This window comes from Corvus brachyrhynchos, unplaced genomic scaffold (assembly GCF_000691975.1).
Source record: "Corvus brachyrhynchos isolate BGI_N302 unplaced genomic scaffold, ASM69197v1 scaffold255, whole genome shotgun sequence".
Taxonomy (NCBI): Eukaryota; Metazoa; Chordata; class Aves; order Passeriformes; family Corvidae; genus Corvus; species Corvus brachyrhynchos.
The window spans coordinates 438,540-452,481 of NW_008238358.1; the positions used below are offsets into that span (position 1 = coordinate 438,540).

The 13,942-nt window shown below is 41.8% G+C and overlaps 1 protein-coding gene across 1 annotated transcript in view; it reads right to left on the minus strand.

Annotated features, from left to right (window-relative positions):
• Nucleotides 1-4,111: 4,111 nt before the first annotated feature.
• Nucleotides 4,112-13,942, minus strand: part of CREB1 (cAMP responsive element binding protein 1) — a 37,338-nt gene continuing 27,507 nt past the window's right edge. Inside the window, exons 8-9 of the mRNA XM_008634686.2 lie at nucleotides 13,600-13,750; nucleotides 4,112-10,692 (exon numbers count right to left, since the gene is read on the minus strand). Of these exons, the coding sequence (XP_008632908.1) occupies nucleotides 10,548-10,692; nucleotides 13,600-13,750 (296 nt within the window). The 3' untranslated portion in view covers nucleotides 4,112-10,547. The remainder of the gene's footprint in view (nucleotides 10,693-13,599; nucleotides 13,751-13,942) is intronic.

Genomic DNA, 13,942 nt, shown 5'->3' on the forward strand with positions numbered 1-13,942 from the left:
GTTGCAGTTGTGTTATTTCACTGTCTTGTTCTGATGGTCTTGACTGATCACTTGGTCTGATACAGCAAGGATCATTCTGCATATTGAACCTCTGCTTCATTTCTGAGTAGAGTTGTATAGGGTGTTCCACTGTCTTTTTATCAAATGTAACTTTTTTAACTGATTTAAGTTGCAGAAATCTTCTGCACCAAAATTGTTATGTCAAAAGGTATCTTGTTTGAAATCAAACCACACAACTTCTGGGGAAAACTTAAAGAGATTACAGTGGGGTTTTTCCCTTTACCACTTCCTTAACTCCTGAAGAGTAAGAGCGGGTGAAATAAAAGCTAATGCTCCAGCTCTAAATGCTTTAACTCTTCAGGACTTCTGCATCTTAGAAGTTGTGGTAAAAGAAACCACTTAAAGGGCAAAAAGAATCAAAGGCAGATGCTATAAAGTTGTTCTATTGCTGTCACTGCTGCACTGAAGAAGCACAGTGAAACAAAGAACAAGATCTGGAAGGGCACTGGGAGCAGGGATTGCCAAGTAAGCCAGCTTAGAAATCAATTTTTACCTGACTTGCAAGTGAGTGGGCTACGCCTGCAGTACCAAAACAGTTGTGGTTTCTGAGTTGTCCCTGACAAGTTTGCTCACACAGATCAAGGCTCCTTGGAGGAGATGCACATGCACATGTGCCACCAGGAAAGTGCAACAGGGAGACTCAAGTTGTTCTTAAAATATCAAATCAGTCCTTGACTCTCAAAGTACTGTTAGATAATGTTCTACTTTGTGCCTTTGTTTGTGCTCCCTCTGTCTCTGAGAGCTGTTTTTTAGGAAAGGAGGGTGCTCTGTAAAGCCTCTGTAGCCGGGGATGTACTTACTCTTGCATTACTTGGGACCTTGGGGCAGTGTCTAGATTTCAGTGTGCTTTCAGTGCACAGTGGTAGTTAAGACACTGTCCTGAGTAACAGATTTCATACCTTGAGCTTGTAAAATACATCTGTGTGTTTATCCCGCAAGGTCTGGGAGTCCAGCTCACACCAGCAGCAGACTTCCTTCTCTTTCTAGTGGTGGAAGGATGAAACTGATGAAAACAATGGGTGAACAGAAGATACCTACATATCTAAACGCAGGAATTGCTTTACTACTTTTTTTGTGTGTGTGGATGTGGAGCTTTTTTGCTTCAAACTTAAAGCCTCAGGGCAGGCTCAGACTTGGAGCATGTGCTTGTCTTTGGCACTGGCAACAGCAGAACAAAGCAGCAGCTGCTTTGGGCCATGGACATTTTGGAACTTTATGTCATTTCTGCTCCCATCATACTTCCTGGTCAGTGGACCAGAAGTGCAGTACTGACTGTAATCTGGAAATGACACATTTACCATTAAGGTTTGTGCTTCATCCGTGGCACGTCTTGCATGTTCTCAGCAAAGTTCCTTGCTTGGCTTCGGACCCAGTCTGGGAGTTGCTGCTCTGAATCACTTGGTGTAACAGTATCCTCAGAAGCCACATGGTGTCACTAAAACAGTTCTTAGGCGGCTGGCTGGGAATTCGCAGCCTGAAACGAGTTGAAGTCAGTTTGGGGAAAGGAAGACAGCACCTTTAATTGAAAACAGATCATGAGATGAGCTCTCATGTGTTAGGTGTAGCTTCTTCTGTCCTATCAGCTTGGTGAGCAATAGTTGAAAAGAATTATGAGCTCTCCCCACTCTCTCTGGCTCTGGTTTTTGGAGTGTGGCTATAAGTTCTCACCTCTCCTATTCCTTTTCCTCCCCACTGGTGTTTCCTTGTCTCCAGGCTCATCTGGGATTAGGCATTAGGCTCATCTGTAGCTCAGGCTCCCCTCGGGCTGGAGCTGGCAGAAAGCCGTGTGCTGGTGCCTGGGCTCGTCAGTGCCCAAGGGAACTTTTCTGCGGGAAAAGCCTGGCCGTGCTCGGCCCTCACAGGAGGCTGGAGCCTGCAGTACTGACAGCCATAGCAGCTTGCACTGTTGCCATAGCAGGAACATGCTAAAAAGCCTGCTCAAATAGCACAGAATACAGCACAGAATAAAGCCTGGTGCAGCAACCTACACACTTCGAAGAAGGGGGCTTTGCCCCAGGCCTTGTTTTGACGTTAGTGTTAGAAACAGTTTTGTACTTTTAAAACAAATCAGTTTAATTCCATCTCTTTCTACTTGTCAAGTTTTCAGTGTCAGATTTCCCATTGCTGCTGTTACAGCCCAGCCATCCTGCCAGAGCAGGCATGTGCCAGTGGAGACCAGGCTTGGCTTCTTTTGCCACGCTGCTGTTACCCAGCAGCTGTATGCACACCCAAGGGAGTATGTTTGAAGGCTGAAGTGATGCTACTGCCCATAAATAATTCTGGAGAAAAGCACGAGATGGCACTGGCAGCTCAGGTGAGTGCCTTGCTCCTGACCTGCAGAGCTGAGCTCTTGATGGCCCTTCCCCAGCCCAGCAAGTGGCACCCCCAAGGGGACACCTTCTCTGACTGCTGCTGGGGTGCAGGTTGTTAGATTTAGGAGACCAGATCCAGGAATACTGCAGTTAGGCCACAACCATGTATGTGTCAGTTGTGGTTGCATTTAAAGGTACAGTGTTTAGGGGCAGGCATCAACCCTGGTAACAGTAACTCAGCTGAAACCTGCAGTCCATCCCTCCTGGGCAGTGCTGACACCCACGTGCACCAGGCAGTGAGCGCTGCCTTCTGTTGTCCCAGGCGGGGCTTCACAGGTTTTTTGTATTCCCATCACACTTACCTTCAGGGAGAGGTCAGGAGTGAGTCAGGCCATGAGTGAATCACGCCAGGCGGGCAGGACAGAAGTAGCAGAGATGTAACTGCTGGTGAGTGAGCAGAGAGAGCAGCCCTCTGCATTGACCCCTGCAAACTCCAGTGTCCCAACCCGCGGGTCCCACAGGAGCTCCTGCTCTAGTATGAGATGATGCATGACAACAGCTGTTGCCAGCAGCTGTCTGGCAATTGATACTAACACCCTGCCCAAGCACTTTCTGTCACCCTGTTCATCCCAGCACTAGAGAATCCCACTCTCCTTTGGGTGGTTCCATTGCACTGGTCCTGTTTTGTAACAGGTGATCTGAGCTCGTCTGTAGGAAGGCTGTGTTTGGCACGTGTCCCTGAGTAGTGGGGCAATGCACGAATTGTCTCTTGAGAAATTCACTCACTCTAGGGAGTAGGTCCAAGCCACAGAACAGTGACCAGGTAAGACACAGTCATGGTGTGGGACTGAGAAACCATCCCTGAAACATGCCATTTTGCAAGAAAACAAACTTTTCTGAAATGTCATTGCAACTAAGGTAGTGTTTGATTGATCTTAAGATACATAGTATGAGATTCAGCTCTGCATCTCATGGACAAAGAGCTTTAAGGTACAGCAGTGTCAGAAGAATCAGGTTTACCAGTGGACTACACAGGGACCTGTGTTACCCAGTTCTTTTCAGTGCAAAATTCAAGCCAAACTGCATTTTCATCTCAGGGACTAACCCCTGCTTGGGATTCTCCCTCATTACTGGAGATTTTTCTGAGCAAGAACACGAATGGCATTAAAAAAACCTACAAAATCCCAGCTGTAATGAGCTGACCTTACTGCTTCCCCTTGATTTCACTGGAGGTGTGTTTACCTCCGTGCTGAATTTGTTCTCCTGGCTTCCATCCCAGTATTTGGATCCAGCCTTGCAGATTACATAATAGGGTTGCGATCCGTGCAGTGTTTGCTGCCTTCTGTTTCTGTTCTGTTATTAAGATCAGTAGTACATGGTTTACAGGAATGCTTAAAAGTGAGACATGCAGCACACTTAAACTGTGAAAGGTGTAAGCCTTTCAGACATTATTAAACAACAGAACTGCCACCAGAATGGATACTGAAGGCAGGTTTAAAAATATCAGGAGGAAGAGAAACTTTGTTTTTCAGGACTTAACCTCTGACTAATCTAATTCAATTAAGATTAAAAAAGCCTTCTCTTTGGGGAGAATACCTTATGAATACTTAGGGCAGGCCAGAGATTGAGAGGACACCATAGACTGCTCAAAATACACCTTTTCCCATATTCCTCTACCTACCATTTGCCACTAAATTTAGTGTAAATGGAACATCCTGCTCAAAAAAGAGACTTTGTAGAGTTTTTTAAAGCATGTTTATGTGACTGCACATAAATGTTTGTGTAAAAAGGGAGTTATGACAGTTTATACCACAAAGGTTACAGTAAGAAAAAGCACTTCTTTATGACAATAATTCACAAATTCACAAGAATCACTTTAATATACAAAGCAATTACTACCATTCTGAAACACAAAGCAGCTAATATGTACATAGTGTTAATAAAATGCATTATAACCCAGTACATTTTTTTTTAAACACAGATAAAGCACAAAAAAAAAGTAAAAAAAAAAAAAAAGGAACAGAACACAACAGGGATGTTTCTAGATTTTTGGGGAGATGTAAAAAAGAATTTATTTCCACCCAATAATGGATTTTCATTTAGTCTTTTAACTTCCACAAGTATGTGGGAGTCAAGCTCAAATACCCTGTTCTGTGCTGACATGGTTTGGGTAAAGAATCAGAAATGCAGATGAGGTGAACATACTCTTTCCAGCTTACACTACAAAGGGAGAATAATAACCCTCGCTCTGGAAGCTTCCCTGAAAAACATTGTTTCAAAACAATTTCAAATTATAAATCCAGAGTAGAAACAACTTGTTTTTGAACTGAACAACCAATCTGTGGATCAAAGTCAGTGGAGGGGTTGGCTGCCAACTAGCACCTCTTCTTGCCCTGTTCCCATCCCAAGAAGTCCATTATAAGCAGCACAGTTTCAAATCTCATATAAACTTGAAGTTGTAGAACTTTTTAAAATTAATGTTTTCATATAAATAAATGTAATTAAACACACAAAAAATGGAGTGGCACCTGGATAAAACATACCTTGTGGAAAGCACCCAAACATCCTTAGTTCGTAAGAGTGGCCATTTCCAGATACATGACTGGCTCAAGGCCTGCCTTCCCCATGCTCTCACTCAGCTATCCCCTCATTTAGAGAAATACGCAGCTGAGGCTGAGTGAACCGACTGCTCGAGTCCTGAGTGCACGAACACTCAGCTTATGGAGTGTGCCAGCCATGGGTCATTCCAGCCTGGCCCTGGCCCTTTCCCTGCCAGCACACAGCTCCTGAGGACAGCTGCCAGCTCCTGCCTCTCCTGCTGAAAGCGAGCCCTGAACTCACCACAGAGCAAGTCACAAACCTGCACTTGCAGTGCCAGAAAGCAAACAGGTCACTCTCTTCAATTTGTGCTATGCAAATCAGCCCAAGCACATCTCTTTGCAGGCCACAGCTTGAATACATTTAAAAACACATTCCAAGGCAAAACACTTGAAATGCAGACCCTCTTTACCACCTGGATCTGGTCCCTTTTCCCCAAAGATGCACAGGCTTAAGCCTACCTATCTGCAGACCTGAACCTGTCACAAGCACACAGTAGGTGGATTTCAGCACCCTCTCTCACCAATCTGGCTCCTTCCAGACCAACTGAGCTTCAGGATACATTCAGGCTTCTGTAAAATTGTGTCCTTTACAGCTAGCAAATTACACAGCTCAGAAAAAGGTTCCCAGACAGACGACAAAGAACCATCAATGTACTGTATGCTTTTTAAAACCTGCTCACAGTGACAGACTTCAGGGTTATAGTTGAATTATCAATATTCCTGCAAAAGAAAGGTGGTTGTGCTTTTCAAGCAGGGTGACACATTGTCAGTGTACCTTTACTTCCTGGTGTCAAATTATTGGAAAGCCTTTTGATTCATTTTCTTGGAATGCAGCTTGTAAAATCTGCAGACAAATCTCAAATTAAGAAAAGAGGAATAAAGTGGCTGAAAAATAGTTTAGCCTTCCTTCCAAATTAACATCCTTTTCCCACATGGGATCACTGAACTAGTTCTACTCTAAAAATAATTTCACATCCATCCTCTACATACTGCTCTGAGACACCACACGCTTGATTCTTGCCCCTTCAGCTCTCCTGCCCTTCTGAAGCAATGCCTGCTGGGCACCAGGTGCTGATCTGCAAGTTAAATCACAGAAGGAGTCAACTGCTGGGGAGAGGAGCGAATTGTGTCCAGGCAGCAGGATTACAACAATTATGCGAGAAATCTTCTCAAACAAACCAAATTTATCTTAAATTTTGTTCTCTGTATTTTGTTTGGGGTTTTTTGTTTTCTTTTTTTTTTAAAAGTGCACATTTTAATTAAGCATTTACAAAGAACATAGTGTAACAAAAATAAATACATGACCTTTTGGTTGGATCATTGGCAAATGTTACATCACTAACCAGGCTCCAGGGTGCAAAAATTAAAATAAAAACAAGGTCTTAGAAAATCAATTAAATCCTCTATGAACTGTCATAGATTTGCAACCACTGATATTGAACTTGCTTTGATGGGTGGACTTGTCTTTAAACCACAAAAAGCACTGTCTACCATAAATGAAAAAATAAATAAAAAAGCAGGTGCTGGTTTTCACTAACAGATGACTACTTTCTGCTACAGTTTACTGGAAGCCCAGATTTAAAAAAAGCAACCTGCGGTACAAATTCAGGTCAGAAACTATCAGGGCTGTTTTTCCTTATTATATCTTTTTTTTTTCCTGAGCCTCTTTATGATTCCAAACACCCCACCAATTTTCTGACCGATGTACAAGTACCAGAGAAGACAGTGATCTACAATGCAAATGCCAACAACTACAGGCCAGCCCGACCTACTGGTGTCTGAGCAGTCCTGACGAGCACAACCGGCTAAAATTGTGCTTTTGGATACAAGCAACGGTGCCGGCAACTACCCAGTGCTGGTGAAATTGCTGCCTAAGTAAGAATGCGTTGCCACCACCCCAGGAGGAAAACACAAGTCTTACCAGTGGTTCCTTTAGAAAATAACACCTTAATAACTTTTCCAAATGTTTTGCCTTTGATATATAGCTGCCAAAGAGAAAAAAAGCACGAAAGTGAATTACTCTGGGTGGTGGTGGTTGTAAAACAACTGTTTATGTAATTTCAAAAATCTTCATCAATAAAAAATAAACCCCACAAAAGCCACGAAAGATGAAATAAAATTATTGAAAATGGATAACTGAGAAACAGCACAAAACAAATCAGTAATAAGCGCTAGAATAACGCAGCCCAGAGCTACTGGGGTGAGGGGAAGCTTTCACACACACATACACATCCACACACACCCAGACACACACAGAAAAGTAAAAATTCTTTTTCTGACCTCCATATACTATAATACTCAGCATTCCTGACTTAAAAGCTCTCAGAGCTGTAGATTATATACTGTGTGTATATATATATATATGTACATATATTATACATATGTATTTTCCAAGAATATCTAAATTAAAAGAGCACCTTTGACAATATCTTAACTGCCTGATTGGTGCTGTTGTTTTGCAAAATAATGACATTACAAAAATTATATTTCAAACCAATTCTTGTTTATTATGAACATAATGGATCTAGCCCTTTCTAACCCTCTCTTCAGGTAAAACAGGCTATCAGTTCTTGAAAACTCACAACCGTGAGATATAAAACTAATCCTCCCTCCCCCTTGTCAGCATAATTTACATCCTACTTCCAAATGGCCTTAGTTTATAGAAGCTTATTACCCCAACCTCACTACTTGGTAAATAACATAGGAATGGATTCCTGTGTCATATTCTTTCCCTTTTTGGGTCAATATGAATAGTAAAGCATGTATGGGTAGCCTAGCCAGCCCTGTACTTGGTCTAATACATTTTTTATTATTGTAATTTATAATTTTCATTAAATAAATTTGTGTCCCTAAATCCTCAGTGCAGCACAAATAAGATTCTTGCAGACCCCTATGTACTTTAAATTACATTCTTTTTCTTAGCGAAACTTTATTTGCTAATGAAGTCTAGGCTAAAACCACAGCAGGCCACTTGGAGACCACACACAGACAAACTGGTAACACAGCTCTCCGCTCACTGCCACACAAATTTGCACCAACTCTGTATTAGGAGAACCCCACCCGGGCACTGTTTTAGGCTCCCATGCCCATTCAGCCCCCAGGCTTTGTGGCCAGTGATTATCAGCAAGCTCTAGGCAGTGTTTTTTACCCACTAGACAGCCCTCAGAGCCCAGCTTGCCCTGCTCAGGTTCACAGCAAAACCTCATGTTGTTGCAAACAGATGTTCTACAAAAGAAACAGCCTTAATGTGGGCATAGACAGCCTCTTCTGTGTTTCTCAAAGCTGGAGGAACCATTCCATGCAATTGCAAATGAGGCCACCATGAGCTTCATGTTTTACAAGAATGACTCCTGCATTATCAACATTTCTGCTTCAGTACTAGTTCTGGAAAATGTAACCGTTTTATGTATTTGTATTCACCAATTTTAAGAATCAGATAATTTTTATAAAAGCACTGCTGAGAACTTAGGGTCTTCTTTAAATTTGCATTGCTAACTAATAGATTCATTTCCCATTAAATAAAAACACAAAAATCAACTCTCTATGGCAGATAAAAATAGACCATTTATAAACCCCCACAAAACTTGTGAAAGTGAATTACGTCATATTTCTGATATTTATGTTCTCTTCTTGAAATACAAATGTAATTTGAAATTCTTGATAACTCTAGATTTAACAATAATGCTGTAAGTTTAGCCCTGCTCCTTTTAAATTAAGTCTCTTGGAAACTGAATGCCCTCTCAAATGAGAAATCTAGAACTTTTAATACTGCTTAGGTGTTTGAGACTCAACTGCCCAGAGTGTTCCAAGTATTTTTCTTGTAACGTCACACTGATTGTATAACCTTTTAGAAGCTTGTGTGTGAAATTTATCTTAAAAACAGACAGAGTGAATGGGAAAAAATATTAGCTAATACTCTGCTAGGCAAGGCATTAGTATAGACCAGAGCCTTACCCATGTTTCTATACATAGAAGTTTGACCAGAAGACCAAAGTAAACTTACTCCATCAAATGACCCAAGTTAGCATAGTGAGAGCCTGGCTTCAGAGGGCCAGTACACAAACCGCACATGATTCTTTTTGACACATTCTTTTTGACAACTTCTTGACGTTCTTTTTTGGTTCCTTTTGAGCATGATTCTTTTAAAGTCCTAATGCATAGTACAGAGTTTTTTTAAATATGAACTACCTTTTTTAACATCATAAATCTGGGGAAGATCACAGTTCCTCAGTGCACAGAAAAAAAATTGATCTTGCAAACATCTGAGGCACATGAGTAATTTTAGTTGCAGGAATAGATTACTCAGTAAATCTGAACCTTACCATGAAAAAATATCCCAAATAAATTAAGAGTTTAGCTAACCTGGCCAGGTTCAAATAATCAGTGTTGTCCCTTGCAAAGCAGAGTTGGAATATTTGTGTTTGAAGTCCTCTTTAATATTTGAGATTGTCCTAGTAGTTGTCATACTGCAATTTAATTTATGTATAGAAGGCAACCTCAAAGTTTGAAAAAGAATTTAGCAAACCAGGCTGATATTTCTATTGAGTACAATAATTTCCATTGCGTAAGACAGTGGTAGGGAAATAAAAACAACCTCATTGCTTGAGAGGACTTGGGACACAGACCATACTGTCATCAGGGAGTACTTAAGTGGAGTTGGCCATGCTTCAACTGCTTAGTTGTTCTGCATACAAATAGGTAGTGCTTTCATGTGTTACCCCTGCTTACTATGTGACTGTTTTCAGAACATCACTATTGCATCTTTTTAAAAATTATTTTCTTTCCCATCCAAATATAATTTCCCAACCTATATCCTATGAAGTTGGTGTCTGTTTTCTGTGCATTCAGAATGCTGAATGCACGTGCACACATAAGCTATGAGAAGCAACAACTGACCAGTGAAGCTCATTTCAATGCATTTGTTTATGAGGTATGGAGAAGGTTTTACTAGTCCAGGAGGGCTTAATTGAGATTGCAAATCAACCCCCCTCCTGGGCTAGTTTGAAAAAGGTCTGTTATCTCCACACCAAGAACGTGACAGTGAAGCGCCCTTTGTTTGGCATGCTGCTTAGCCGTGTGTCTGTACAGTTTATCGTGAATGTGTGAAACCAATTTGGCAACCATTGCTGCTTCATTGTACTATGCATGCTCCACCTATGCGGCCCACAGTTGTCTGGACCAAGAGGCTGGGATGGTTCTGTCTCTAAGGCAATGGAAAGAGCTCAGCACAAATTCTTGACATCTTTACAAAAGGACCCTCCCCACAGTAACTTCCCAAGTGACCACTGTTACTCCTTGAAGAGGATCGGGAGATGAGAAAGAAGCCTGTTCTTCTTCTTCTTCACGCTGAGATTGATGATGAAATTCATCTTGTAAGGGGAGAAGTGGAGGCAAGTACTTGAACATTCACAGTTTGATGCAAAGCACAGATGAAGTATATTCTGTAGTTGCTTCAGGCAGTTTTGCGCATAGAAAAAAAGAAATGTTTAGAAAATAAAAAGTTTACTTTGTCTTTCTGGGTATAGCCAGAACCAGTCTCTATCCCAACTGGACAAGTGAAAACGAGAATCCAAAATTAATCTGATTTGTGGCAGTAAAGGTCCTTAAGTGCTTTCAACTCCTCAATCAGTGTCTTGTTTTGGTTTTCAAGCACAGCCACTCGATTTTCTAGACATTTCACATACTCCTTTTTCTTCCTGCGACATTCACGTGCTGCCTCTCTGCAAAGCAAAAAAGGCCATTGAAACCCAGAACAATCATTTGCAGACATGGGCTACTTAACTGCTTTCAGGCAAACCTTTACTAGTACTGCCATTTTCAGCATATGGAGGTATTGTTAAGAAATGCAAGTGAGGAAAAAACACCGAGTTCATAACTGCTCCTCACAAATCACACAAACTCAAGATCCACACATCATTTCAACATAGAGATCCCAGTAAGACAGCACCAATAAAATTCTGTTTCTGTGAGAAAAGGATCCTATTCAGTGATAAAATTTTGCTTTCAGGATTTACATTAGAGCCTTTAGGCTGAGTCAAGTGCTGCTGCAATAATTTAACTGATTTTATTATCATCTATTATTCTTTTTATAGTCTTTAACTTTTCCCTTTGCTGCAGTCCAACAAGATGATCAACTGGTGCAAAAAAGCACTATTTAGAGCATTCGTGTATCTGCTCTTGAGCAATGCTTTCATTTTAATAATGATGTATGGATCACTGCAATAATATTAATGACTCAAATAAAAACATCACAAAATAAACAGTAACTAGGAACCATATAATTCTTTAGTCCCTGTCAGCTATGCCAAAAACAGACCTCAAGATAGTCAAACTTCTAAGTCTTGCTTGTAAAGAGTGAGCTGCCTGTAGGTAACTTGGTAACATACCAAGAACACCAGTGAGAAATACCAGAAAGGTATTAATGTGCTGCTGAGCATCCTGAAGGCAGGAACACCAAGGCAGGAGCTACCCTGCACAGCAACACAATGGCACCAATGTGCAAAGTAAGCACAAGGCTAATGCCATGGGCAGATGGGAGCCCAGGCAGAGGGCTCTCCTCCTGCAGTGCAACTTGTCCAAGGAGCACTCTGCAGACACATGGAAATAAACACACTTGTTTGCCCTGAACCTTCAGGTGCAAAGCAGAACAGCTTCAAAAATAAGAGTCTGTGTGCCCCTTCATTGCAAACGCTACACAGACTGGTGAGACAGTCAGTGTTCTGGGAAATGAGAGGACAAATTAGAACCCAGTGCCTTCCCTTATTAGATAAATAGTAGCTGTAAAAAAAGAATGCATTCCAGGACCTAAATGATAAGAAGCCTCTAAGTAATTTTTGAAATTCAGCTCCACAAATGAGACAGGATGAAGAAAACATAGTCTGTAAGCCCTGAAAGGACTCAGGTATTCATTTGTCAAATACAATTTCACATACTTGCAGTGCTTCAGTAAGCCAAGTGTAACATTTAGAATTTAAGTAATTTTGGGCTGGTACCAAAACATTAAGTACTACTGGATCAGGGAGTGCCTCCCAGTGCAAACTACTAACATGTCCCCTTGGGTGACAACATTTTCTTTCTGTGACTTTTTTCCAGCTTAGGCTGTGTATATTAAGCCACCTCAAGTCTGTGTGTGCTATTTGTTCATTATGAACAGCCGGAATTATACTGACTTGCAGAGAACTTTAAAAATGTAAAATTTATACAGAAAATTTACACAATAATATCTATGAATATTTACACTATAATCCTCCAATAAGTACCACCTTACCATCTGCCTCTCTATCCTTTTTCCCCACTTTGCTATGGAGCTTAGATTTGCAAGTATCTATTAAGCAGACAGCCTAAAAGCACCACATGCAACATGATACTGTTGCAAAAGCTGTGGATTTAACTCAAGTGGGGTAATTCCCCGTTGTTTTTCTTGGCTTTCACAAACACAAAAGCTTTCTTTTACTAGAGTAAGACTGATGATTAAATGAGGGTATTCTGTGATCCTAATTAAATTTTTTTCAAATGCAGAGCCTGAAAGGGTGGTATCTACTATCTACTATTCACTCGTAGGAGAAAACTATATAAAAAGGGAGAACAAAAACCTTTTAAAAAAGTGAACTCTGCTGTTCAGCATTATTTCCTTCATTAAAGCCCCTCGAATAAGCACTGGGTCTGCTCAAGTAAGTTTCTATTGTGTTCACAGCACAGCAACCTAGAGAAGATAAATGAACCTGGTTTTTTTGTGAACATCAGTTTTTTCGGACTGACAGATGAAGTTAACAAGGCTCTCAGGGGGCTTCCCCTGCTCAGAAGGGTGGGAAGCACTGTGTTCCCAGTGTTACAGTACAACACACAGGCTCCAATCTGTGGCCTGTGGATAAGAGTTTAAGGCTTGATGTGATGGGTCAGTTCAGGCCCACCCCTTCCCACTCTGACAGTAACAGACTTCAGGAACATCGTGCCCACCTTCTCCCTACTGCTCCCTTCCTTTGCTACCTCCACCCACTCCCACCTATGTAAGCTTAGCTGTTCCTCCTCACAAGCTGAATCCTACAGAATCAAGTCTTCTCTATCTTTCTTTCAGCCTGTCTGCTGCTACGACTGGCTCCACAAGACTTCAGTCAAAAGGAATAGCTGCTCGTTTAGCCTTTGCTTGAGCCTTTCTGCCCCTGGAGGAGAAAACCCAGAGCAGCTAAAAGACCAAGTGAGACAAACAAGAAAGTACTCACGAAGAGCACACGTGGGCCAGCAGCAAGGAGAATGCATGCAGGAGGCTAAGGGAAAGAATCCAGGAAAGGAAACCACATGAATGTAGTAACTCCAAAAAAGCAACTCATCTTGGTGTTTGTAAGAACATATCTGCAGTCATACAAATATCTCACCAATTACTTTTCTCCTTATTGCAACAACCAAATTCACGTACCTCACAGAGTGAGTCTGACACTTTACTCAAGGTTTCACAGTCACAACACACGGCATTAGTAGATGTGTATCTTTGCTTTGCATCTTTAAATAAAAGCAAATTCTTCATAAAGCATTTCATAACATGACTAGGAAAGATCAGGACTCTTAGTGCTTGACACTCCAGGCCTGACTAGAGCTGACTGGGAAAAAAGAAGTGATGTGAATATACGTGCCTGTTCTTCATCAGACGCACTTCTCTCTTCCGCGCGGCCTCTTCTGCTGGCTGGGTCGGAAGTGCTGGAGAGGATGCCATGACTACTCCTGGTGCAATGGTGCTGGTCGGGGCGGTGCGGATCTGGTAGGTCTGCACATCTCCTGAGGCAGCTACAGGGACACACGGGAACAGGATCAGTCTGGTGACAGCGCTGTCACACGTGCTGTGGAGAGCACCCATTCACCTCTCTGACCTGTCATCTCTCTAACCGTGCACCCTGGGCCACAGCTCAGGAGGGACGGCCATCATCTGGGCCATCAATGATACCTCACACTTAGTTTAATAATACATGCCAGGTTTTG